The sequence below is a fragment of the Seriola dumerili genome, unplaced genomic scaffold (assembly GCF_002260705.1).
Source record: "Seriola dumerili isolate Sdu_G_001 unplaced genomic scaffold, Sdu_1.0 BDQW01000035.1, whole genome shotgun sequence".
In the NCBI taxonomy this organism is placed as follows: Eukaryota; Metazoa; Chordata; class Actinopteri; order Carangiformes; family Carangidae; genus Seriola; species Seriola dumerili.
Window position 1 is genome coordinate 5,866,718 of NW_019174290.1, and position 27,657 is coordinate 5,894,374.

Here is a 27,657-nt window from a genome sequence, read left to right on the forward strand (position 1 = left end):
ACCACTCAAGCTTTAACCCCTATCATCATGTTGACGCTTGTTGTTTAATCCATACAAAAAGCTGAGCTGTAAAGATGAGCTTCAGAGCTGCTGGTAAGTGGATTTTGTACCAACCTTGTTCTTGTTTTTGCTATTTTTTTTTTTTTACGGAGACTGCTTCCTAAATCACAGGGGAGGAAAAAAAAAAAAAGAAAGTTCGATGAAAGAAAAAAAAAAGAAAACATGAAAAGAAAAAAGACAGGGTATCTGTTTCCCCCATTTCCAGTCTTTGTGCTGAGCTAAGCTAACAGGCTGCTGGCTATAGCTTCATACGTAATGGACTAACACGAGAGTTCTATTGATCCTTTTAATTTAATTCTTGAAAAGAAACCGCATACTGCAGTTCCAAATTGTCGAACTCTTCTTTTAATTCTCTTTGAATCAATTTGTGATTTTGGGGAGTAGCAGTGAAGCTGACTAGACTAGACTTCTGATTCCACAGGTGTGTATGTGTGTTGAACAAGTGACCACGTGTCTGTGTGTGCATGCAAACACCAGCTGCTTGTGCGTGTGTCTGTTAAGTAAAAAAAAGATAATTTTTGTGATAGATGACCAGATGTGCAGGATGAAATATTGATACAAATCATGTGATGTTGTCTTCATGATGGAGGCTTTGTGTGTGTGTGTGTGTGTGTGTGTGTGTGCGTGTGGGTGTGTGTGGCTGAAAGTGTGAAACTGTGTGTGTTCAAAAGATGGTGATCACTCTTTCAAGCTCCAAAGCCTCCAATCATGAAGACAACATCACATGATTTGTATCAATATTTCATCCTGCACATCTGGTCATCTATCACAAAAATTATCTTTTTTTTACTTACAGACACACGCACAAGCAGCTGGGTGTTTGCATGCACACACAGACACGTGGTCACTTGTTCACACACATACACACCTGTGGAATCAGAAGTCTAGTCTAGTCAGCTTCACTGCTACTCCCCAAAATCACAAATTTGATTCAAAGAGAATTAAAAGAAGAGTTCGACAATTTGGGAACTGCAGTATGCGGTTTCTTTTCAAGAATTAAATTAAAGGATCAATAGAACTCTCGTGTTAGTCCATTACGTATGAAGCTATAGCCAGCAGCCTGTTAGCTTAGCTCAGCACAAAGACTGGAAATGGGGGAAACAGATACCCTGTCTCTTTCCAAAGGTAACAAAATCCACTTACCAGCAGCTCTGAAGCTCACTCTTTTACACCTCAGCTTTTGTATGGATTAAACAAACAAGCGTCAACATGATGATAGGTAAACTTGAGTGGTTCTGGTAGGCGGATTTTGTTACCTGTGGAGAAAGCCAGGGCGTTCCCTCCTGTTTCCAGTCTTTATGCAAGGCTAAGCTAACAAATATGTTTCACCCAGCTACACATTTACTATAAGAGTGACATCAGTCTTCTGATCGAACTCTCAGCAGGAAAGCAAATAGGCATACTTCCCAGAAATGTCGAGCTATTCCTTTGACAAACTTCACAACATACACCACCGTCTATCTTTACATGCTCGATTTACATGAGAAAAAAAGAAACATAAATGTGGCAAAAAAGGAAGACAAATCACCAAAACACACCAAAGAAAATACATCCCATCCTCACACTTCTGGTCAGGCAGCATTTGTTATCCATCTTAGAGACATACAAATAAAGGTGAATGTATTTGCGAGTGGGTGACTGCAGTGAGTCTGAAGTTACTTCAAGTAAAGACAGTGAGTCACACCTTCAGAGAAAAGATGAGACACTTCCAGAAAAAAGGAGGATGTAAGAAGCTTTTTTTTTTATCAGGCACTTGCTGTCTCTTGACTTTTTCCTTCTTGGTTCAGACCACCTGACTCCAGGTCTAATTCAATATTTCACTCCAGAATACTTCTCCTGGCCACACTCTGATTAGTGTTGGGCACAGCAGATGTGCTGTTGCTTCTCTATATATGATGATGATTCTGTTGATGATGATAATAATAATTTCACTCTGATGATAATCAGAGTGAAAGGCAATTGCCACGCATCTCCCCTCCCTCCAGCTGTGTCCTAGGACAAGTTATATGTCTCCGCCGTAAGAGTTACCTGGGAAGAGCTGTGGCTTTGATTGTCTATGCATGATTATGTTAAATTATATGGTGTATAGAGGTCATATACGCAATAGTGAGTGAGTGTCCTCACAGCCAAGTGCTGTTGGAATCTGACCAGCGCTATTCATGCAGCCTCCGTTCACCTCTCCTGTGATGTTCCACCGAGTGAAAAAGCTCTATTTTTAACTCAGCCAAATTTCGCTCATCCTTCAGGGTAAAACCATTCAGAACCGTTCGGGTGAATAGATTCCTACAGTTTTCTTCTTCTTTTTTTTTTTTAAGATCAAATGTAACTTATTTTTTCGCAGTCCACAGAGGTGTTTTCTGATTTGCACTTCTGCTCAGTCAAGATCACATCAGCAGATATATTGAAGAAAGACTAGCAACAGAATTTCTCCCAAGGGATTTTTAGAGTGTTTGAGATATCTAAAACAGGTAGGTGTTGAAGAGCTACACTGAGGAGTAGTTTCTGCACGTGGAGGAGCAAAGTTGCTTTGGTTTAGCCTTGATAAGAAAATGAAGCTGCAATGATTTTTTCCTTTGCCCAAAGGAGTACACCTCTGATATTTCACTTTGAACAGTATATCTATATGGATCCTGCAGTGCAGTATATCATTAAAATGTTTTCTTCAAATCCCTGCAGATCCTAATCTTAAAGGATACAAACCTGGCACTGACTGGATATTTAGGAATGTAGCTGAATGAAGAGTGACTTAATTCATTCACTTGATACACTTGACTTCTAATGTAATTTATCCACTACCTTTTTATCCACAAACAAAAATCCATAAAAAAGCATTTAGCCAAAGGTAAGTTCACCAGCATAGAAAATATTGTATAAGCACTGGCACAGTCATGTACATGAGTTCTGTGACCCTGCATTAAGAAGTGCAAATATGACCCAGATTGTTTTAAACAATGTGTGTGTCTTTGCTCACTCATCTCAGGAAAGATAATGAATAATACATGGTCTCATAGATTGCAAATTAACATTGAGGTCAGATAAGCAGAGTTCAATTTGAATATAAATGTACATTTTGATTTCCCAGTTCCTGTTAAGTGTTCTGTTAAGTCATTTTTTAGTCATTTCGACGTTTTCATCTTTAAAACAATGTTTACTTCTTTGTATACGAATGTGTGAATCACAGAACGGTATTCCAGCAGAACTGCCTGTTCTCAGGCGATTACACATTTCTTCTTATCCATAGATTTTAGCTCTCACATCATTGACTTACAGTAATGGAACTCATTTGGATCCATGCGAGGCAATTAAAATGGATATGAATTAAATACAATGGTGTTTTAAGCGTAGTCATCGTTTGCTTTCTCTGCTTAAGCATTCATCAAATGGCCCATTCAGTGTGGGTAACAGTCTTTATAGCTTTTGAATCAAGAACAGAACAGTTAAACCAGGCTCAGATGGACCAATAATTGTGTTGTTTTTTTCGTGACTGAAACAGACTGTAGCTGCATCACAAGAGGAACACTGTGGAAGGTCTGACAGAGTGTGTGGAAGAGTCAGCGGTTTCTCCTCAGTGAAAACTATGGGTCAGATTTGTGAAAAGTGGTAACAGAAGTAACGGGTCAGTGTTGGGAACCACAGGGGTGAGGTCTGTTTCACGTGTATAACAGTAGACCTCAGTGATGTGAAGGGTCCGCATTAAGTGCATGCCCATATGAGGATAGGAGGTAGGACATGACTCCTCCAAGTGTAGATGTAGTGGAGTAAAGGTGAATGGTGGTCAAGGTTTTCAGGACATTGACAGGTGATTCTTTGACATAGATTCTTCAAAGGGAATTGATCATACTGAATCATCAATGTTACTGACTGGATCAGTAGCTTTTTGGATCGCCCCTCACTGACGACTAAAAGCGGGATTATTTCTGGTTTCTGTAAAAGCTTACTGAAAGCATATGAAAGCCACAGAAATGATCATGATGTGATAACTCTGTTGGCTGCTGTTAAGCTATTAAGCTTATAAACAGTGCTCATTTACACCTAGCTGTGTTACTGAATGTGTTACAGTTTGAAATCAGCAACAGATTGAACATACTACTGCACTGAAATAGCGGTGGATGTCACAGCCTTATGAACAGTGATGTGATCGCTTAGCTGAAAAAGTGAACAAACTACATACAAATATATATATATATATATATATTTTTATGTTTATTGCATTTTTAAATGAGCATACAAAAACGCATATAAAACACCCCCCACCCGCATACAAAGTAAGTAGATAAGCAAATAAGAGAAAATATGAATACAAGTAAACAATTACAATATATTTTAAAATATGAAAAATAAATAAACAATTTAAGAGAGACTATCCTAGTTCTCAGGGTCCATCAGAGCGGGACCTTTGACATTTAGACAGTACCATTATCTTATAATCACATTTGCACAAAGGGTTCTCATGGAACTCATAGCTCCTCTGCTACATATCTCAGAAAAGGTCTTCAGATTTTACAGAATTTACCAGGTGAGCCTCGCAGTGTGTGCCAAATTTTTTTTCAGCCTCATATAAGATATTCTTGATCCATTGCATATGATTTGGAGGAAATACTTCCTTCCATTTCAGTAGAATTAGAGGACAGACAAGCAGCATACAGAATGCCAAGAAGTCACACTGGCTTGAACAGATATCAGAGGGTATTCCAAAAAGAGCTATAATATGAAAGGGGTCTATAGTGACTTCAAGGACCTCTGAAAGTGTCTTAAACTAAATTGCTAGCTTGGGGCAGTTCCAAAAAGTGTGAAGACACTGGGGGCATGGGATCATTTTACAACAGTTGCATACTGGATTGATGTCTAGTGATGTATTCACACTAAGTGTAAATATGAGATGGAAAAGTTTAGAGCAGTAAATGGCCCTAAACCTTTTTATAGTTATTCCCAACATGGTGGTCGCAACTCACCAAAGGACTAAAAGATAAGCTGAAGGGGTTCATATATGATTATATGAGAGAAGAAAAAACATGCAGCCTGTTAAAACTGATCACAAGTCGACATTGCTTCATTTTAAGGGGGTCGTAAGCCAAAAAGTTCAGAATCAATTCCTTATGAGATCCATACGAAGTCTCTCTAGAGCCAGGGCAGGACTTGCCTGGGGTTCTTTTCAACACTGATCTACTTCTTTGCTTCCAGCCGTCTCAACAAACTCATTCACTTTTCTGTCCACATCAGGGAGGTAGGCGTTTGTGTGGCAAATATTTGTATATAATGACCATGAAGGTTTCTTTTCATAGAGGCTTGGCTCATGTGTTTTCTTAGACTGCATTTTGCTGTGGTAATAGAATTGCTTATTGCAGTACTAACTCAATTACTCTTGAGAGCCCTTATCATTTTTTTACGCAGTGGCGGCAGCCAGCGCGAGGCTCCTTGGTACCGGGATCATCATCAACTTACAGTAGCTGGTGAATTTGAGATCAAAGGAGGTGTGCTCCTGGAGAAGCGGGCAGGAGGAGGAGTAATTGAATTGTTTGTTGTTTGTCGCTGTTTTTGTTGCTCACTGGCTGTGCTGTGGTAATGGAGAGCAGCTACTTTATGGTGAAGGAGAGTGTTCATTTTCCTTGTTTCTTTTCACTCGCTCTGTAAATAGTTACCCGCTTCCAAGTTCACTTGTACCTGTGTTTTCTTCCACCCACTCTCCACCAATGTGACAGTCTCCTTCTCTCCTACTATGTCTCTTGCTTTTTCACCGCTTAAATTTTATTTTTTTCGTGCTACCCCACAGTAACTTTCAGTACCTCTCTTTTTTTTTTCCAATTTCTCTTTCTCTTCTCTGCTACAGACGGAACAATTTGTTCACACACTTAAAGATGAACTGGTCAAGAGTGCACTACTAGCACTGCATACAGCGCAGCCTGGGTATGTTTCCAAGAACCAGAAGCAAACCCCAGTGCAGGCAGGTCAACATCAAGGCCACATCCACCAGCACAGTGACCAGAATCAGAGTCCAGTCCAGGGACTTCCAGGTCACAGTCCAGCCACGCCAGTCACTGAGAGCACGTTGGTGTGTAATAATGTGGAAGGATCACAAACCACAACTAGAGGAGAAGGTGGGCCTTTGCCTCTGAAGCATCAAGACTCCATACCGCATCATAAAGAGTATGACGAGGAGGAATGGGTGAGTCTGACTTCCAAGTCATTAAGAAATCTTCCATTAAAGCTGTGACTTTTTATGGTTTTTATTTATTAAACTACAATCTGACAAACATTTTTTACTGCTGGTCCTCACTGTAGAGTAGTGTACACATGGGGAAATAAGATGTATTACAGATAAACCATTTTTATGTCAAATAATTTCATTTACTTGCAAAATTAGATTGCATACCACACATTATTTTTTCATTTTAATGACAGCTTTTCTCAAAGGAATTTATACATTTCATCATGACAAACTGGCTGCAGAAAATTATTGCATGGTATCCTTGTCACTGAATCTAAGTCGTGCTGCTTCTTGTCATTAAAGTGTGTATGACTGTTGGTTTGTTTGCATGAGGACAGTGTCTGCCACACTGACAGCAGGAGTTTATCATGATTTCTGCACACCAATGCCTAATTATCTCCCAAAATATTCTTCACTGTTATAACGCGTTCACATCATATTTTTGAAGCAACAAAGACCAAAATATACACCACCCCTTTACAATGCATACACACGCTTGGATTGTCATCTTTGTACACACACATGAAAGTGAAAGCGTCTATTCGTCAGTGATCGGCAGGAGCGCAGGAAAAGAGAGAGAAAGCTGTAAACAATGGAAACACTTTCTCAGAATATCCAGACAGCAATTTCCTTTTGACCTTTCGGACACAAAGCCAGTTTAGGCTGTAAAGGGAAACACCTTTTTTCTTTGTTTTTGAACAGAAGGGAAGGGAATCAGCTGATGTAACAGTCTTTCGGTATTATTTCTGTTTTCTGAGTGTGAGAGAGTGATCTAATCAGTGAGGCTGATCTGACTGCTGATTGTGTATTTGGCTCTTTTAGGACAGGGTGTGGGCCAACGTGGCCAAATGTCTCAACTGTGTCATCGCCATGGTGGATAAACTCCAGGAGGAAGACAACAGCAAACAGGAGACAGTCCCTGAGCAGCAGCTAGCTGATGTCATCACCTCACACAACCCTGGTAAGTCACAGTTTTTGTAAAGCACAATCATCAGCGTCAGTGAGAAACGTCTATTAAATGCGGTTATGTATGTATGTTTTGCACGTTTTCACATTGGCAGGTAACTGATCTTATCTGATGTTTACTGGTCAGTACAGAAATTTGCAATCCTCTCCAGTCACTAGACAGAAACATTCCCAAACTCAGAGGTAGTTTTTCCTCCTCAGTTGAACAGATATTGTGATGCATCGTAGGTTATAACCTTCACATTTATGTTTGTAGTATAATGCTTATCCATCAATATTATTAGCAACATATCTGTTCCCATCACAAAACACCAGCTAATTTTAGCTTGAGAAGCTTTTCGGCCAAAAAAAGAGAATAAATTAATACACAAAATCAAATACATATTCTCACTGTGAGAGAAATGACAATGAACAGTCGTTGTTTTTCAGTCGATCTGCAGCGTCAGTCGACAGGAGTGACACAAGACTCGAGACTCTCTGTTGTTTAAGCATTAGCAAAAACTTAAGTTGTTGCCAGAGAAGTGGATGAAAGTAATATTTGATATGCAGAGCCATTCACTGTTAAACACAAGCTGCCCAGTCTCCCCTTACGTCCAGTGAAATCCTGCCTCAAGCTTGTGTCCAGACAAGTACCCAGCCTGTTACAGCTGCCAACTGGCATACACAGCAGCAGCATTAGTCTGACCAGGCGACAAGGAGAGGCTCTGTGTGTGTCTGTGCTTGGTTTACTATACTTGTGGGGTGCTTTGTGGGGACCAAAATGCTGCACCTCGCGAGTTTAAAGGGCTATTTGTTTAAGATTCGGTTTAAGGGGTAGGGTAAGAATTAGGTTAAGGTTAGGGTAAGGGTCAAGGTTAGGCATTTACTTGTGATGGTTAAGGTTAGGGTAAGGGGCTAGGGAATGCATTATGTCAATGACGGGTCCCCACAAAGATAGTTGTACAAACTTGGTGTGTCACAGGCAAATGCACGTTCAGGCATCTCTGAAAGTGTTGGTGTGCTGGTATCATTTTGTGCCTCTGTGCATGTGTGTTTCCGTGTGTCTGTCTGTCCAAGTGAACTGGCAGGTAAGAACAAGGCTATCCGCCTGTGTTCAGTCTGACAGATAAGCTCAACCCCCGAGCACCTTTATTAAGACGCTGAACAGGCTCAGAGCAAGTGGTCATCTGCTTGTCTAAATACAAACATGGACAGAATAATGAGAGATGCTTTATCTCCGAGCGGAGAACGGTGAAGCCCAGGCTTTTGATGACAAGGTGTTGTGGGGTTTAGATGTTTGGACAGGTGGGCTGGCGAAGAGATGACAGCTGGAGTTCTGTTTCCTCCTTCTCTGTGCAGAGGCGGTATTTGCAGAATGAGATAAGACATGATTTCTCTGACAAGACGAGGGCAAGCCTGATGTGTTATACATTCTTGGTCGTATCCAACTGTTCAGTGTGTGTGTGTGTGTGTGTGTGTGTGTGTGTGTGTGTGTGTGTGTGTGTGTGTGTGTGTGTCCGTCCACACTGATCCCTGCTTTCCCCCAAGAACTTTTCAATATGTTGAAGCTGAACAGAATGCGTGGTGGGAAAACTCAATTGGAAGATTATTTATCCAACACTGCCCCCTTTTGGTTAGGGAGGGGAGTATAGGAAACCTGTTCTAGATGGAGGAAATGCATATAAGACACCATGAACACACTATAGCTGTGTCCCAATTCCTACATATTATTTCTAATCTGCTTTTGAGTAGTTTGACAAAATGAATCGTACTCAGAGAGGTCAATATCCATACCAAACTCATTTGATCTTTGAGTGTGTCTCAGTGGAATACTGAATGAAATAGAGGAGATAATCACAGCTGCAACAGTTAATACGTATTAGATAAATATTAAATCAGTAGATTATGACAATTAGTATAAAGTAAATAGTGCCTGTGTTTCCCGACCAGGGGCACTTGTGCTCCAGGGGGTACTTCTGCTGCCAGGGGGTACATGGAACACTCACTACACACAACACACACTAATTAGCTTATCTAATTAAATTAACTACTCTCAACTAACTCAACCACTTGTTATTTGATTAAAAAATGTATCCACATATGTGTGTTAAATGGGAAAATACACAAACAGGAGTAATTGGTGTGATGCTGATCTTTAATAATTTACAATAACCGGTTAGCGGTCCATCAACCTGAGTCAGTTTTAACACATCAACACTACATGTGCAATTGATTGTGTGAAAACAGAGCACAGGGTGCAAAGGTGGGAAGAGAGAGAGATACAAACCAGTGGGAGGTTCATTCAAATTAGTCAGCACTCAGCACAAAGCGAGTTGTTGGTATTTTGGTTGAAATTGGCTGTTAGACATTGCACTGAGAATAGATGTCTCAGAACTGCATCTTTTTCTGGCTCAAAGTCACTCTGCTGCCAATGCGGTGACAAAATAAAATGTTTAATGTGGATATAGTAGGCAAGTCATGAAAGCAGTCTGCACTGATGTATAAATTAATGAGTGATTCTAACTGTACCCGTTATTCACAGCTGCTTTATACTGTATGAAAAGCTTCTCTGAAAGACAGACATGTTGATAAATCTGCAGCCTCTGGTTTGAGAAGTGTTACATTAGAGCACAGGGTCGTTACACGTATTTCCCAAATTATTTCTCTTTCTTTTAAGAAACATGACATTTGATGTTTTATTCTTGAAAAATAAATGGTACTGTATTATATTAACTATGATATGATGTAAGAATTTAGGATGTTATATAGTTTACAATTATAACTGAGATAGCGTCAGATTGGTGCAGTCATATAAACAAGTATTTCATTTATTTATTTTTATTTATTTATTTTTTTTTTAAGTATAGCACCAATGATGTGACTGGTTGTGTGTATTTATTCTTTTTATTTATTACCACCACACCTTCCAATCCATATCTATACTTTATCCAGCCCATTGCACTTTGCATTGCTGTGCCTACATGAACCAAAAAAGCAGGTGTGTTTTGAGTTTTGAAGATCCAACACTTTCTGCTTGTTGCAGAGGAAGGAGTTGGCTTTACAAAAACAATAGTACTTTAAATCCAAGAGGTACATTAAATGTGGTATCATGCATTAAATGATTTGCTATTATTTGCTGTGGTTAACAATAAAGAAAATACTGAGGCATGTGTTTATAATTTAATGACCATACTGTATATATCAGTTTTATTTCATGTTGACAAAAAGTTGTTTTTGTATGTGTTTTTGTATGTCCTAAAGTTAATGGCTGACTGTGCTTTCTGTCAAACTTTGAAATGTGTGTTTGATTTCCTTTGCAGTTCTCCCTTCCTGTAATTCTTCCTCATTGTCAAGGAAACATGAATAGTTTGTGGTAATCCACAACCACATCATAACTGTCATTCCATCTCTGTCTGCACCCCCTCTCCTATCCCCATGCTGTCTTTCTCTGCAGGTGACTGGAGGGAGCAGCTGTGTCCTCTGGTGACCAGGTTAAAGGAGTGTGTGATGGAGGTAGTGGAGAAGGCTAAGAAAGCCATGACTTTTGTGCTTCTGCAGGAGGCAGCCTGCAGCATACCACAGGGCTTCCTCCTCCAACAGAGGCGAGACGTGGTCTTCAGTCAGGCAGTAGGTGGCAACAATGACATAACAGCTCTTTAAGAGGATGCCAAGGTCTCTTAAGTAATGTGTTTGTTGTAGTTCATCTGAGGGTTTTTTTCCTTTTATTCCTTTCCTTTTATTGTTTTAAAGTATAATGCTTTGATATTTTAAATATTAGCCAGTTGAGCTGTAAAGCAGTTTATTATCTAATTGTCCTTTTTGGTCCAAAGTGCAATACGCTCAGCGCTACTCTTTGCAAGTCCAAGTTTTTGCCTAGCCTGTCCAAACAACGACTTTTCCCCAGACTTATTTAAATGTTCACAAATGCCAACATTTTACCTGTCAAGTCAAAATACCTCATGAAACATAATATTTTAAAGGTTTAAATCATTTATCTGTAGAGGTTCACTTCACAGGTTCCATTCATTTGACAGATTGAAGTTTGGTTTATCTTTACACCAAAATATAATATTCTAAAGCCAGAAAATATGGAGGTTTTGTACACAGTTCACTTCAACAAACTCAAAACAAACAGCTACAATAGGAATGACAACATTCTTCAGGATTGGAATATGACAACTCAAACAATGTGATATGAATACAGCTGTGAGGCTGTTTGACCTGATTATCCGTGTATTGCAGCTAAGTATGCCAATATGATGTGGTTTAAAACTGTGTGTGTGTGTGTCTTTTATCAGCTGGCAGCCTTAGCCTGTGGTTTCGTCATGAGGCTGTATGCAGGAATGCAGGACAAAGGATTCATGAGGCAGCTCCACCTGGTTGGCCTGGTAGCCCAGTTTGAGAGCCTGCTCAGCACATACAGTGAGTACGTTTGTAAGAGTTAAAACAGAACTGGCAACCTCAAAAATGTAGCTTTTCACTTGTTTTTGATTTTTAGAACCCTAATAGTTTCATTTAGGTGAGCCCGGCTAGGATGATGAGTGATCAGCTTATAAGAAAAAACAAGATTGGCATAATCAATTTACCAAGCCTGTTCGAGGTGAAAGGTAAGTACAGTATCTCGAGGAAAGCAGAGGAAGGAGATTTCTGGTAGTTAAGAGATAAGAACAGCTAATACCTTTGCCCTATTTATGGTCCGTGTATCTGTCACATCTCCACCAAATAATTCCTCTGCAGTATCGAACCCGGACAGTTTCTGAATCATAGCCCTATGACATTTTTAAGTTTTGGCTGAACTCACCTCATTTTGAGTAATGACAGACAGTGTTTGACAATTAAGAATTAAATCACCTCTGATCTTGTTTTGCCAAACTGTTTTAAGGTGAAGAGATTGGGATGCTGGAGGACATGGAGGTTGGAATCTCAGACCTGCAAAGAGTCCTTTTCAAGATCACAGAGGCCAAGACAGATGACCTCAGTGACCTCCAGCCTTTAGTGTGTGGCCGACGGTGAGAAATTATTCCCTTCTTCCCTGTTTGTTTCTGTGCTTTAATCTCACATGTAATGTCAGTCTCTTTATGTGATGATTGCATATCCTTAAGATAAAGCTGTTGTAGTAATATCATAGTAGCAGGGTAACAGTAGCAGATAACTGTCTGTTGTCATCCAGTTGCCAACAAGAATCCCTTGATGAGTATTAAATTTACAAGCAGTCAATAAAATTTAATCTTTTCATTTTAAGATTTGGGAGAAACTTTATTTTAAGGGTCTTATATATTCTTTATGATTTGCATAGAATTTATTAGAAAGGGCCTGATGTGTAGCTGCAATTTCCTAGGAAGCTTCCTAGAAAGGGACTGTACTGTCATTTGGTCCTGATCATAGGGAGTGTCCAATTGTTACTCTTTCATTTAACTAAACTCTACTGAACTATGCTACTGGAGTAATGAGTTCTTATCGCTTGATGCTGGTTAACATCCATGCAATAGCATTCTGTACCAGGAGTCAGGGAAGGGAGCTCTGACTGATGCCAGCATTAAGTTCATTACAGTACTCGAGACAGGAGAAAATAAAAGCATGTATGGCCTTATGTAAATCAGTAGGACACATGAATGGTCTGATTTTGTTTATTTTGTTGTTTTTTTTGGAGTGGAAAGCATGACTGGTAAACATTTTTTACTTCATCATCAAAACTGAGATCTGCATCAAAAATAACTAATGTTTTAGGCTTTAGGCTTACAATGATGCAATGGTACAATGGTAGAAATGGTTAGATCAATTATTATGACTTCAGACTTGTGATTATTGAATTTTTACAAGTGTTGGGACAGCCAACATTTAACATCACTGAGGCAGGCAAACAGATTATTAAGGCTGCTGGTTTGAAAGGGGACATACAACTACATATCATCTGCCTAAGAACGATGGGAGATTCCATGTTTGTGAATGATCTCGCTGAGAGGAAGCATGTATATTGAAAATAGCAGAGGGCTAAGGAGAGAGCCTTGAGGAACACCACAGTTAAGATGGGTTACAAAAGAAGAGACATTTGCTATGACAACAAAGAAGGTTCTATAGGAGAGGTATGAACGTAATAGATTTAGAGCAGTTCCCTTAAGACCAACCCAGGTTTCTAGACAGTGCAGGAGTATGGAGTGATCAATCGTGTTGAAGGCAGCGATCAATCCAAAAGCACCAGGACTGCCACTGTCACCAAGTGCTTGCTCATAGTGGGAATTATGTGGTCTCTGTAATCAATATTATAAAGAGGACGGTCTAGAACTGCTCTTTATGAAAAGTGCCTTGAGATATCTTCTGTTGTTATTCTGCGCTGTATAAATAAAAATTGACTTGACTGTGCAGTCACCTCTGTCATCTATTAATAGTAGATAATTCAAAACCTTCATGAGGGTTGTCTCTGACTGAAAGCTATTAAAAATATCATTACTATTCATAAAGGATGTTAATTCAGTTGAAATAACTTTCTCACCCACCTTTCATAAATATGATAATTTAGAAATTGGCCTGTAATTATCAAGTAATAGCGGATCCAAAGTAATTTTTTCTGTATTGTTGCAAAATCAAACAAGTTGGAAAATTACTACAGGTAAGACAACTGTTAATAATTAAAAGGGATAAAATCAGCACTACAGAGAGGATTTCATTTAAGAAATTGTTTTATGTAGTGCTGATGTTAATGGTTTAAAACTGTAAAAGTGAAGCTTAGAAGATTATTGTTGGAGGTTGGAAGAATTCAGTGAATTTGGGACTGAATGCTCTCTGTTTTCCCAACTAAATGAGCAGCAAATTTCTCTGTCCAATCTTTCTCAGGTGCAAGATCTGTACTGGATGGACCATTTAGGACAGAATTGATTACATTAAATAAGACTCTGAGGTTGTGATTGTTTTTGGATATTATGTCCGAAAAATATGCTGATCTTACTTTACTATATTCTAATGGTTTGTCATACATTCTTTTAGAGTGTTGTGGGTAACAGTAGATTTAGTTAGCTTCTATTTCCATTCCATTTTTCTGCATTGTCAGTTCAATGATCAAGTGTGATCATTTAGCCAGGGTTAAGGTGTTTGATATTAGCTTTCTAATTTTCAGTGGAGCAGTATGGTCAACAATAGAGAGGCTGTGACTGTTAAAAGAGGTTAATAGTTCATCTGGTTTCTGAGGAGAAGTTGAAATGGGAAAATTCGAATAGGCATCACTGAATTTGGCTGCAGAGTCAGCAGTAAGAATTTGAGACCATGTGGTGGGATGGACGACGAGACGAGACGGTGGGATGGGGTTTTAAAATACAAGAGGGAAGAGGTGTTTTAAAACATAACAGCTTTGTGGTCAGATACAAAGTCGTCTACTAACTCTAGGTTCTTTGGTCAGAAACCAGAAGAAAGTACCAAGTTAAGGGTATGACCATTAGAGTGTGTAATTCTTTTAACTGACTAAACGAGGATAAATGATTCCGCTAGACCTAAAAACTCACCAGTCATAGGGTATGCAGGACAACAAACACGAAGTCACATAAAATAAGAACTCTGTCATGCTTGTATAAAACCATAGACAGGAGTTCAGAAAGTGATGAAATAATTGTATTTTACAGGTCTATACATGAGAATACATAATAAAGGAACAGGACATGAAATATAAAAGCTTGGGCCAAGCAGTACAGCTGACCTGTACAGCCGATAATGAGGAAGTAGCCCTGACTTTTAAATCCTGGTGAACTTTAGTCCACCAGTGAATAGAACAATGTGTTCAGGGATTCTCTTAGTTACAAGAGTGCAGTCATACCAAAGCAGTTTGTCATAGTAAGTCATTGTTGAGTCACGTGGATCATGAATTCCTTTCAGTACCACTTGAAAGACATTTTCCACAAGTTCAGTTTTATTAGAACTGGTTACTACGTGCATTATGCCAGGGGTGATAAGATGATACACTCCTCTTGCCCCACCCACCTCCATGACAATCTGTCAGGCAGTTTGTCTCACACACTTGCGCTGTCTTTCTCAAATGCGGGCACACCACTTTTCTCTCTTTTTACAGCTTGTTCTGGCCTGTCTTTGGTGTCAAATTGTACAACTTCCAAAGCTTATCATATTCTGCATCATTTGCAAGGTTTAATGAATTCCTGGGTAATCTTTCTCTGCCTTTTACCTTCTGTTTTGATTTTTTTCTCCTTGCATTCAGAGACCACTTCACTGTAGAAGTGCCGTTACCAAGACTGGTTTTCCAGACCTTGCCAGAGGAGATCAAGGAGGGCAAGCCTCTACGAGTATTCCCGGTGCTGTTTAACGTGGGCATCAATGAACAGCAAACTATAGCGGAGAGGTACTGCAGACACTTCTTTGTTCACTCTGAAGAACTTGCAATCTGACGCACTCACAGAAAACTACTCTCTGTATGAACGTGTTAACTAGGGCTAGTGTGGTCTCAAACTCATAAATATCAGATAAATAAATAGAGTTGTCCACAGCTTATTCTTTATCCTTTACTCTTGAAGAAATTTTATTTTTATGCAGAACTGCAATTAATTTGCAAATATAATCCCACCAAAAAGTTTACATTTATCATGTTGTTCTCTCTGAATGCAGCATTTACTGTTCCGCATTACTGTTACTTTGAATGAGTTTTGTTTTGAGTTTCAGTGAGTGTCTTGTTCCTCCACCATAATTGCCCTAATTCCCGTTGTCATCCTCTCAGGTTTGGAGATATCTCCCTTCAAGAAAGAATAAACCAGAAGAACTTTGAGATGTTAGAAGCCTATTACAAATCATTAAGTGAAAAGGTGCCACTAGAATGTGAGTGCAAAGCAACTCATGCATTAATTGCACAAAGATGTGTGGGAAAAATTGTTTTGTTTTTCATATGTATTGAGTTTGACATCAGAGCTGCAGCCACTTCGGTACCTGTCTCCATAAACTTGTATTTGTAACCAAACCAACACAAGAAACAGACCCAGTGACTCGCAATGTGTTTCATGTGTTCTATGGACAGGTCTACCTTGTTTTCAAACACAGACTGACATAAAGGAATTACTTGAAACCCTGGGCCAGAATGTAGTCACAAAGAAGAGAAAGAATGTGGAGATACTATGGATTGCTGGAACGGTGAGCAGTGTTTTTATTGTAACTTTCTATCCTTGACAGGAAGAGTTTTCTCTGAACCGTGTATATAAACTTTCTGTCTTGCATAACCAAGGTGGGTGTAATCTGTAAACACTGCTGACATATTGATATATCATGGGAACAGAGCTGCCCAAACATGCTGTTACTTCTGAGAATTATATGGTACAGATGCTAACCATTTACCGGATATTCAGTAACTGTCAGTGAATTATTATATATGTTCCTACATTGCATCTGATTTGCTGTGGTCACAGCAAGAATCTGTTGTAACAAAACATAGTTTACTGTGAAGTTGTCCATGAAGCTGTAGTACTTTTATGCTAAATGGTACAATCAGCATGTTAACATTCTCAAAATGACAATGCTAACATGTTAATATTAAAATGGTATAATTTTACATGTATAATGGTCTTCAGTGAAGGTATTGAAGAAATTAAATTTTGACCTGTGGATGACACTAGAGGAAAAGTCAGTCATTAGGCTTCATCCTCTGGGAATTATTAATGATCTTTATAACAGTTGTTATTCAGTCTGGACCAAAGTGGTGGACATTGCCATCCTTATGGCCACACGCATTGCTAATAACTTCTTTTGTGTATTTTCTAACTAAAAATATCTACTCAAGAACAAACCCAAATAAAAATTTCTAAGGAAGACTCTTTGGACTTGCATGATACTCATAATAGCCCTCTGTGTTATTTCAGAAGACAATAATTGAAAGTATTGGTGTTATTTTACTATTACTGTATAGTACTATATGCAAAATGTATAGCTGCATTTTATAATAAAACATATTATCAATCTTTTTACTTCAAACTTATTTGAAGTTTGTGTTAGAACAACATGCATATGTAAAACAAGGCAAGTCTCCTTACAAGATGAATCACTTATACTAACAAAAAAAGGAAGAGTTTGCACTAATGGTGCACATAAACATTGCATACATCTTTCTCTTCTCTCCAGATCTGCCGAAGATTAAATGGCATCAGGTTCACCAGCTGTAAAAGTGCCAAAGACCGGACATCCATGTCTGTCACATTAGAGCAGTGTGCCCTCCTACGTGATGAACACCAGCTCAGTAAGGATTTCTTCATCCGTGCTCTGGACTGTATGCGGAGGTAAGTTAGTAATGAAAGTATTCAATAGTATAAAACTATATGTTATGGGTGCAAGTTATTGGTTCAACCATTCCCTGTTGTTCTGAGTCATTTGATGAGTCAGTTCAAGTAAAATTACAAAAAGACATATTTTTAGCTGGACCGCATCAGTGGGGCCAGCACTATAATCTGGAATGCCTCTGACTGGCTGCCTGACTGAGTGAGCATATTTCCACCATGGGTCAGCCAAATGCCACGTCATTGAGTTGGAGTTTCTGGTGCAAACAGTTTCTGTTAAGGGGGTCTTTACAGCCTGCAGTGTTGCCAATCTAGCACATTGTCACTAGATTTAGAGACTTTTTTTCAAACAAACTGGGTATAAACCTGGCACATGACTGGACTGTGTATTAATGCCAACCTGGAACTTAGAGTTATACCTCTTGTTACAGGCAGTCTACCAAGCCGGCCTAAAGGAAAAAAAAAACAACTAAACATAAGACACACTGAGCAGAAACAGAGACGGACAGTGCGAGGGAGAGAGCAAAGTCAATGGTATCTGCTAAAGAAACTAGCAGATCTGAATGGCATGTACAACAACAGAAACACCAGCAACTTGAAATGAGACAATATGCTTACTGCAGTACAACAATAAAAGCCCTGTTAAGAAATAAAGGGTTTCTGCTCACTGAAACGCAAGAGGGCTTTCACTTTGAGACACAGGAAGTGTTGAGTTTGTATTAACATGTAATGCTTAGCTTTAACATGGCAAACAGGAGTGACTCAAAACAAGGCTTTGTACCAAAATACCGCTATGACCAATTATAAATATCAAACAGAGGGAATTAGAAATAAAGACCTCTAATAAAAGCCTGTTATGTTCTGGAGATGAGGTAAATAAAGGCTAAACTTGTGGATCCCAGACAGAAACTGTGAGCTGTGTGAGAGACAGAGTAAGAAAGACAACTAACTTTCTGAGTGATAATTTTTCAGTAAATATAGATAAAATCACATCAGTCTTTGTATTTAATTTATGTGTTTGGTGAATTTGTCACATGACATGGTGGTTATCAAATCAGCCAGCCATATACTAGGTTTTGACCTAGTCTAGGTGAAAGTTCTGAAAAAGCAAATAAGTGGATAACTTATTTCCAAGGTCAAGAATAAATTTTAATGCTAACTGTTTTAACCGCTTTCTACAGAACAAATAGTGCCAATGAAAACAGCTGATGGTGAGCTCTGTCAAGTAGTAAATTAACCATGACACTGTTTTTGTGAATTGTTTTCCTTTCTTGACAGGAAACATTAGTGGGTTGGCACATAGTTTGTAGACATGGATATCTCGAAATCTCAGCACATAAAACCGAAACTAAATGCATTAGAAAACACTGGGGATAAGTGAGAAAATGTGGAAATATATATTTTTTGTAACTTCAGTGAACTGACTCTTTAACCAAAGATGCCAGACTTTTAGTAATGGCTGGGTTCTTAAGTTCTGTAATCCTTAAAAAGAGACGTCATTACAGACGTCTGGTTAAAGTCATAACCTGCACCCACAACCTGCATCTATGAGCAAAAGCTGAAACTGTCCATTACACACATGAAAGGCTTTTTGTCTGCATCTTCCCCTCCCAGCTTATAAAGGTCATCATGTGTTCCCTCCACCATCACCACCTTCCCACATTCAAAGACAGCTATGCATGTTCCCATCGGTGCTGCAGGGACACTCCTGCCTTTAATGTTTGTGTTTACCACCAGAGTAAACATCTACATCTACATCTGTCTAAATCTGATAAGGTCTAATTTAAGAACCTTTTTAAGGCTGTTGGTGAAGTGCCTCCCAAATGCCTGTGGTAATGACCTGTACACACCAGCTGATGGCAGCTGTGTTAGAAGAGTAAGAGGAGAAAACAATTCATGACCCAAAGACACAAATACAGTCAATGCAGTGCATAACAACTGAACACAGCTGAGTTGATTAACATATTCTACAAATAGCCAGATTAATTAAAAATTGGTTTAAGCTTATGTAGCGTTAATGCCATATTTTAGGATTTACTCTCGTTGAAATGGGGCACCAGTCCTCAACAATGAATTACTTCATTGCCAAATTTATCAATCTCATATTGGAAGCCATGACTTCTCAATTCAATGGATCTCCAGTCTCTACGTCAAAAGAATACAACAGGACAACAACTGGGTGTAAATAAAAGAGTTTATTAACTAAACTACTATCTACAGAGTAAATGCAAGGTGTAATAATCATAAAGATGAAAATAATAATATGAATGAAATGAGCAGTGTGATGAGTTGGCAATGGTGGGAGAGGATATGTTATTGCTATACACTATGGCTATACAGCTAATGATGCTACATCAACGAATTAGGTTTGATGATTAAATATTGCTATATTTCGACATCAACCCAGTCATGAGCAGAGTGTTAAGACCGGCCTACTGTGAGTTGCGCTGTAGCTGCGGACCCTCGGCTGGAACCCAGGTGGCTGTGGTTGCCGTGGTAACCCTGGAGACACGGGATCTAGGTGGATTCTCCTGGAGGCCGTGTCCCGTTATCACGATGATGGATTCTGCCGGTGTCTCAGCGGTTCAGCTCTGGTGGAGTTTGCCAGGAGACTTTCTGTCTCGGGCACTCTTGATTTCTGCTTGGCTTCTCTGCAGGCGGTCGTGCAGATGTTATCTGCTGGTGTCTCTCGTGGGTTGATGCGAAATAAACTCTAATGCTCTTCACTTTGGCTGGATAACTTTAGAGGAGGCCGGTGTTGACCAGATGACTCTAAAGTTGTCAAAATCTTCAAAAAGGAAAACTTGATGATGATTAAAAGTTACAAAATTACTCTGAGGCACTTCTGTTGCTTTGGTTCAGTTGGTCTTGACTTGGCTTATAAAAATAAAAGATCGCGCATGTAGACAAAAATCATGTTACTTGTAGCTTGTGGCAAAGAAAAATAAAAGACGCGAAAAGTGCAAAAATGACTAAGAGCCATGAGTTTGTGGCTAGCAGCTTAGAGCTAAGAGTTTACATGGCTACAGAGCCGGGCTTTGAGCCGGGACTCTGAGCTTTGAGCAAAGATCTCAGCTTCTAGTTTCTGCATCGTTTCTCGCTTCTCGCATCTTCTTGTCATCCTGATTTAGGCTTAGGCCTGGTTTTGGCTTCTGAACAGGCTTAGAAAATAGCCTTAGAAAAAGGGGGCTTTTTTTGGCAATGTGTGAATGGTTCACGACTGTTTTATCCCCTGGGGGCTGGCGCATGTTTCATGGGCGTCACCCATCTTCTCCTGTGTTTCCACTTGGAGAAGAGAGTAATTTTCCATTGAACTTTAGAATAATTTAAATCTAGAGTTTACTTATAAACTCGCACATCCTTCTTCCACCATGACCACAAAACATTAAATGGAAAAACATAAAACTACTTGCACTAATAATAGCAGAGAGGAGTAATAGGAGTGTTGATTTCATATTACATCCTTCAAACCTGGAATTAATCATAATACAAGTGGTTAACTGATCAAACAACAATATAAACATTTCCTAAAGCTAAAAGTCTATAAATGTGGATTACACAGCAGTTCTTTGACTGTAATAATAATAATATGGAAATGCTGGATGTCATGTAGTGTTTGTTACCTCGTGTGAAGGATGCTGACAGTATGGTCACAGGAAGGACATTGTCTTAAAATCTACATGTTACCTTTCAAATATTCTATGGGATAGAAGTTTGGGATTAAACCATTGCATAGGAACATCTCATGAGTTAGAGAACAGTTAGATATTTAATTTTACATTCTTCCTTAGATCTGTGTCTATGAAGAGTGCTCTGCTGGTCACTACCCAGGATTGGAATGTGGGTCGTAGTTTATGACTCTTATCTAGAGAGGGACAGAGGAAGGAAGGTTGATGTGTGTGTTCATGCATGGCACAGACAAGCCAGGATTTACACCTTAGTGTTAATCAGTCCTTTTGTTGTTACTTGTCCTATACAAGAAACAATCAAATATCAATAGACAAAGTCTTATTGTTACAAACTGGAGATTTTGCCTATATTCTCCAGTTGTCTGGTGTCCATTGGTTGATCCTCTGGAGCTGACCCTTTGACCTTTGGTCTGGTTCTGTGTCGTTCGGACATGCTAAAAGCATGGTCTGTTTGTGGAAGAGGGGTCCTTGTCGTTTTCTATCAATTTGATAGTTTGATGGTGGGAAGAGTGTGTCCGTAACTCTGCATGTCCTTACAATGAACTTCCTTAATGGCTTGTGACTGATGCCAGGCCACGTATGTACGCTACACTTATTCAATTGCCCTAACTTACCGTTACACAATAACCAATATTCATAAAGTGAGAGTCATCACTGTTTATGAGTTAACCTTGGCAGCAGCTTAAAATAATTATGTTCATTTACTCCATCTCCAAATGATTTGATAAACATGTTGTAGAATCCAGACAAGTAGTTGTAGTAGTCAGGACAAGTTTTAATAAACACTCTTGGTGCAACTTAGACACATCATCAGTGTTGTTGTTGGACGCCTCCTATAGAGAAGCGAAACTGGTCTGTAACCTTCCCCCTCTTCACAACCAGGGACCTGGACTTTGCTGGCTTGAAGTCCATCTGGGCCCAGCTAATGAGACGCTCAAGGCCTTGCAGGATCCATCTACAGCCCGGGACTGATGTTGTAGTCACTGTCAGATCATCCATATATGCTCTAATGGGGGGCTGCCGCATACCGGAGGTGGTGAGTGGGCCTCTGCACTCAACCTCTGCTGACTTCACCACCATATTCATGGCCAAGGCAAACAATATCACGGAAATGGTGCATCCGGTGATAATGCCCTTCTCCAGCCGATGAAATGTAGATGTTACTGTTCCGAAGGTGACTCTTAAACTGAAGCAGCTGTAATAATCCAGTATGAGGTCCCTGATGTTGCCTGGAACGTGGTGTCGTACCACCGAGATTTCCACCAGCTTGTGTGGAATAGACCCGTAGGCGTTGGCAAGATCGAGCCACAGGACTGCCAGGTCTCCTTTGCCTTCGGGCGCCTCCCGGAATCAGCTGGGTGACGACTCCTGTATGCTTGATGCATCCTGGGACCTTTGGGACTCCACCCTTCTGCACCGAGGTGTCGATGTAGGTGTTCCTCAGGAGGAACTCCGTCATGCGCCGGGCAACGATACTAAAAAATATCTTGCCCTCAACACTGAGGAGTGAGATGACCCGGAACTGCTCGATGGTACTCGAGTTCTCCTCCTTTGGAATCCAAACACCCTCTGCATGTCTCCACTGCTGTGCCACCTTCCCCCTTCTCCAGATGACTTTTAGGATGGTCCACAGCCGCTTCAAGAGTCTGGGGCATCTCTTGTAGACAACATATGGCACTCCACTGGGGCCTGGTGCTGAACTGGTTCTAGCAGCTTTCACAACCCCCTCAACTTCTTTTAAAGTTGGCTCTTTGATGTTAAATGCTACGGTGGGTTCTGGTGGAGTTATTAAGGCCCTGCATGGCCCAAGATGTTCCTCTCTTGCACTGTCACTGTAGGTGGCACTGAGGTATTTGTTAACCTCATCTTCAGTACAGGCAAGGTGGCCACTTCTTTTCTGCCCGAGGATCTTCTTGGTGAAGCCAAAAGGATTCGAGATGAAGGCTGCACGTTTCCTGGCTCTTTCTCTACCCCTCCTCCTATGCCACTCGGCTTGACGGAGGGTGGTGAGTTTTTTCCTCAGGATGCTGCGGAGCTCTGCCAGCCCGGCCTTCTCCTCCTCCCTTGCCTGCTTAAACTGCTGCCCAAGAGATTTAAGCTCCTGCCGAAGCTGGCTTATCTTCACCTCCCATCTATTTGGTTCCCCTCGACCTCTGGTTGGCTGTTGCTCTTTTGTGCCAAACCTTTCGACACCAATGCTGATGATCATTGCGGCCATCGTCCGCAACTTCTGGTCAACATCTCCCCTTGCAGCAGCTTCAAGGACTTGATCCAGGTCCTCATCGAACTGGAGCCACTCTCTTTCCTTGTTGGCAGCAGGCCACATGACCCGGCGGTGTTCTGAATGCCTGACATAGGGTGGGGATTGTGGAGCGCGGAGGGTCTGGGCACTGCTGGGCTCCTCCTGCATCTCACCAGGTACTGGACCTGTGCGTTGCTCCACCTGCTTCCGTGTCAAACATTTCATTTTGGCCTGGTGGATCTTCAGGCCATGCTGGTTCTTGCAGACTTTGCCACATAAACAGACTGCGCTTGTTGTCGTTTTTCCGTTAGCATGGTTCGTAGCCTGTTTGTCCGTCCTGTTGGGGTGCTCATCCCCCCCCCCTCTCGGGCACCCCTGGGGGTATAATCCAGTAGGGTTTTCCGTAGCTTGCTTGTGGGTGCCCCCTCACGGAAGCTGCAGTTTGGGTTGCTGGCCCTCTCTGCCCTGGTTACTGTCTTTCCAGTTGTCAGCTGTCTCTCCAGCAAAATTAAATAACAAAAAAAAAACCTGATGTCTTCCACAATTACACAACAAAATTTCTCTGTCTTTCCTTTTCGTCATTGTGGTCATTTTCAAAGAGCTGTTGTGAAAAAAATGAAGAACTTGGTCTGGGAAACATGGTAGCATCCTGTGACAACATAGTGTGGCTGGCTTATTGTTATTGTTTTATGTCCCAGTGTGGTTACTGTGTGTGAAGCAAGGTTTTTGTTTGTTTTGTTTTACATGAGCACACCAAACCAAATTCCCATCAACTATTAAGATTGATATGTCAGTAAAATACTGAATCAGAATCTTGACTTTAAAAATAATTCAGGTACAATGCACTGCATAGTAAACAACTGAAAATGTAGTGGTTATGAAAGGTTAAAAGGACCAGGAAGAAAGTTATAATCAGTCCATTAAATAAATAAATTTTCACTCAAATGTTTGATACATCAAAAACAATACAGCTCAGTAGGTTTGCGATTTAAAACTATCACAAACTACTCAGTCCTTTTACAAGTCCACCAGATCTTCCCATATACAGTTATATGCATAAAAAATTCATAGATTATTTTATTTACAAGGAAGATAGACACATTTATGTTTGAAGCCACTATATACTTTATATTTACCATACAGTATGTTTATCACGCATTAATGTTTTTGCTGTCACATTTCCATACGCCTCGTCTCTCGAATTATTACATTAAAATATAAATCAACTTGAAATTTTTGTTGTTTTGTTTTTCTAGGTCATATTATTATAGTCACTTATCATTCATTACAACCTTAAAAACAAATGCCTTCATACAGTTTTTATCTCTAAAAAAGTGGTATTAATAATAGATTCAATGTTTTCTGCATCTACGACTCTGAAAAACCATTCTTTTTGTAACTGTTATTTGCCAACACAGTAACAGTTGGCAAGTGTGTACCAAGAGGCCCTGGGCACATGTAGATATTGTTACACAAATTTCTGAATTTACTGTATGTGTGGCAGACTATACTTTCTGATGTCTGAAATTTGTGGATAAATGTCATGCAGCTCTTTTAGAGGAGTGGAACAGCAGTAGTACACTGGCTTACTGCAGGTGCTGCATTCACACAGTAGTTAATTGTTTGAATGCAGTTTACCTCTAAGATGACTGTATTTGCATCTTTAAAGCTTTAAACTTGTAATAATGTATGCTTTTGTTTAATAAGGGATGACAAATGTAGTGGATATGTGGAAGTCTGTGTGGTGGAATCTTTATTGAAGCGTGATGTTGGACGATTGGTGATGAAGATCTAGAGCAAAAAGTGCACTCTAATAATCTACAGTGATATCTTCCAGGCAAAATGAATTGATCCTATTTGACCGTCTGAGTTGTCTTCCTCTCTGACACCAGAACACTTTTATTTTTTGTTGAGAACAGTGACTATTAAACCTTGATACTTGATAAAACTTTTATAAGTATAAATATTTGATATTAATTTAGTGTTGAAGTGAGGTAACACTTAACTTTGGAAAATAGAGACAGGTAGATAAGAGTTGTTCAGAAGGAATAAAGTAAAATCTTGACGTAAATTGGCAAATATTGTCTTTTTGCTGACACGTGGACAAAAGCCTTTTACCAGGATTAGTTTGGATTTAATATATAAACACTAAATTGAGGCTTAATGTTTTAAGATGACTTTAGTTGTAACAGGTGGAAAGTCACAGTTTGCATCTACAACATGTAGAGCAGCTTCAGCAGTGATTGACGGAAATTGGGCTTGTCGTAGTCAAAGGAAGTTGAGCATGTTTGTCTCATCTTTGAAGTGAATTGTTTTACCGGAGTTGTTTGTTTTTTTCGTTTGTTTGTCTGGAATAAAATTAAGGAAGACTTTCATGTTGGTGATTAGAGAGGCTGGACCAGTTTACTCCATTGTTATTCTGTGGCCCTGTGGTTTGTTCAGCTGCACGTGATATAAATGACTCGTTGTGCACAATTACAGCAGCATTTTAAAACCTGTTTTATTATTGTGTTTTATTTTACATAGCGTGCAGTTATCATTGAGGTAATCTGCTGTTCTGTGCATGCAAAAGCAATTACAGAGTTATTACACAGTGTCTTTTAATCAGGTCTATTCTTCTCGACTGTCCAGCCATCGGGTATTTCATCTATGCTGTTTCTTTGACTCAGCTAAAACCTCCAGACATGTGCTTGTCTGTGTTGTCCTAGTTAAAGAGCCAACATATTGTCATGTGATTCTTACATGTACCTCTGACCTTTTAGACAAGATTGTTATACATAACTAGTAAGTCTAAATTTAGAAAATGCATGCATGTGATACTTAGTTGCTCAGCAGACTGTTACTGCTGCAGTAACAGAGTATATAAATTGCTCCACTGTCTCTAACAGTGAAATGAATGAACCTCTGCACTTGTCAAAAGGTGCTGATTATCCCAAGAAAACCATTCTCAGTGTCTGATAATGATGTTTTGAGTCCTGCCAACAGGGATTTAAGTCTGTCATCAACAAAGTGTCAATGAAGTGAAATTCTATCCAAAGGGAAATACTGGAAAGCAAACACATTCCACAACAAACCTGTTTAACCATAACCGTAAGCATGAGTCATCTACTCTAACTATAGTGAACAGTAGTGATTGCTTAGCAGCTGGATTAGATGTGATAAAAGAATATTCTACACGAAACCTTTACCTTTAAATTTTCATCAAGTTTGCATGCCTCCTTCCTCCATCCTCAGCCAATCAAGTCATTTTATTACATGGCTTACAGTGCACCTTTTCATGAACCTGTTTCTCACATTTCTGCTCCATCCATCACTGCCTGCTTGTCTGTGGCTTTTTGAGGCAAAGTCTGTACTAATGGCTCTGTCTATGTGGGCCTTCTGGCACCGGCCTGATTGGGCTCTCAAGTGATCAATCTGTGGTAGAAGACCCACTTAGACAGCATCTCGACTGTACTAACACCACAGTGTTTTGATCTATCTATCTATCTCTGGTCGTTCTGTTTCACTCTGATGGGCGCCCCTGCAGTCGGCTGACCCAGGGGGACATTGGGCAGTGGGAGGATCCTGAGGCCGGCGCCGTGACAGAGAACAAACCGGCGTCACGACACTTTTACCCCATTGCCCTGCTGCTTGTTAGCTCCCACTTACTGGTTGTGTGGCTCATTTTAAGTCTTGTTTTTCTGCTTGCAAAATATCAATAAATTGCTGACAATGCCATCTCTACTCACTCCCCCTTTCTGTGTTTACTGGTTATTGTTTGAGTGGTGGTGGTGTGATTTAACTGGCTTTCTCATGTTAGGGTAACTGTAGCAGGGTAGCAGTTATAGTAGGGTGTTAATCCCTGGGCAGCTGCTTAGGACTCAGGAAAATTGATTTCAATCAGATGATATTAAGTAACATAAGTGACAATTAAAATTTTACCAGGAGTCTTTTCTGATAAATTGTTCTTAATATCTGATTAGATCAAACTTTCCTAAGAGTTACATTAATATCAAGTTCACACTAACTGAATACTAAATGCATATACAATATACAATGAAAAAGTGGTCTCAGACAAAGAGATTCAGAAAAAAGAATCTACAAAACTCAAACAGGAGTAAATGGTGCATTTGTTGGGGACTACTTTCAGCTGCAGATTAATACACATTTTGTGTCCAGGTAAGCTGAATCCTCCTGACGATCAGACTCGACCCATCAGGCTCCTGCAGGGAGAGGCCTGCTTAGAGAGGGTCGTCACAATGACAAAGAGAAAAGAGCAATTCACAA

The 27,657-nt window shown here is 39.9% G+C and overlaps 1 protein-coding gene across 1 annotated transcript in view; it reads left to right on the forward strand.

Moving 5' to 3' along the window:
- Window positions 1-27,093, forward strand: part of inpp4b (inositol polyphosphate-4-phosphatase type II B) — a 138,509-nt gene extending 111,416 nt beyond the window's left edge. The window contains exons 13-22 of the mRNA XM_022738085.1: window positions 5,888-6,223; window positions 7,088-7,226; window positions 10,665-10,837; window positions 11,509-11,632; window positions 12,093-12,219; window positions 15,408-15,548; window positions 15,921-16,018; window positions 16,215-16,327; window positions 17,309-17,463; window positions 26,918-27,093. Of these exons, the coding sequence (XP_022593806.1) occupies window positions 5,888-6,223; window positions 7,088-7,226; window positions 10,665-10,837; window positions 11,509-11,632; window positions 12,093-12,219; window positions 15,408-15,548; window positions 15,921-16,018; window positions 16,215-16,327; window positions 17,309-17,463; window positions 26,918-27,092 (1,581 nt within the window). The 3' untranslated portion in view covers window position 27,093. The remainder of the gene's footprint in view (window positions 1-5,887; window positions 6,224-7,087; window positions 7,227-10,664; window positions 10,838-11,508; window positions 11,633-12,092; window positions 12,220-15,407; window positions 15,549-15,920; window positions 16,019-16,214; window positions 16,328-17,308; window positions 17,464-26,917) is intronic.
- The last annotated feature ends 564 nt before the right edge of the window (window positions 27,094-27,657 follow it).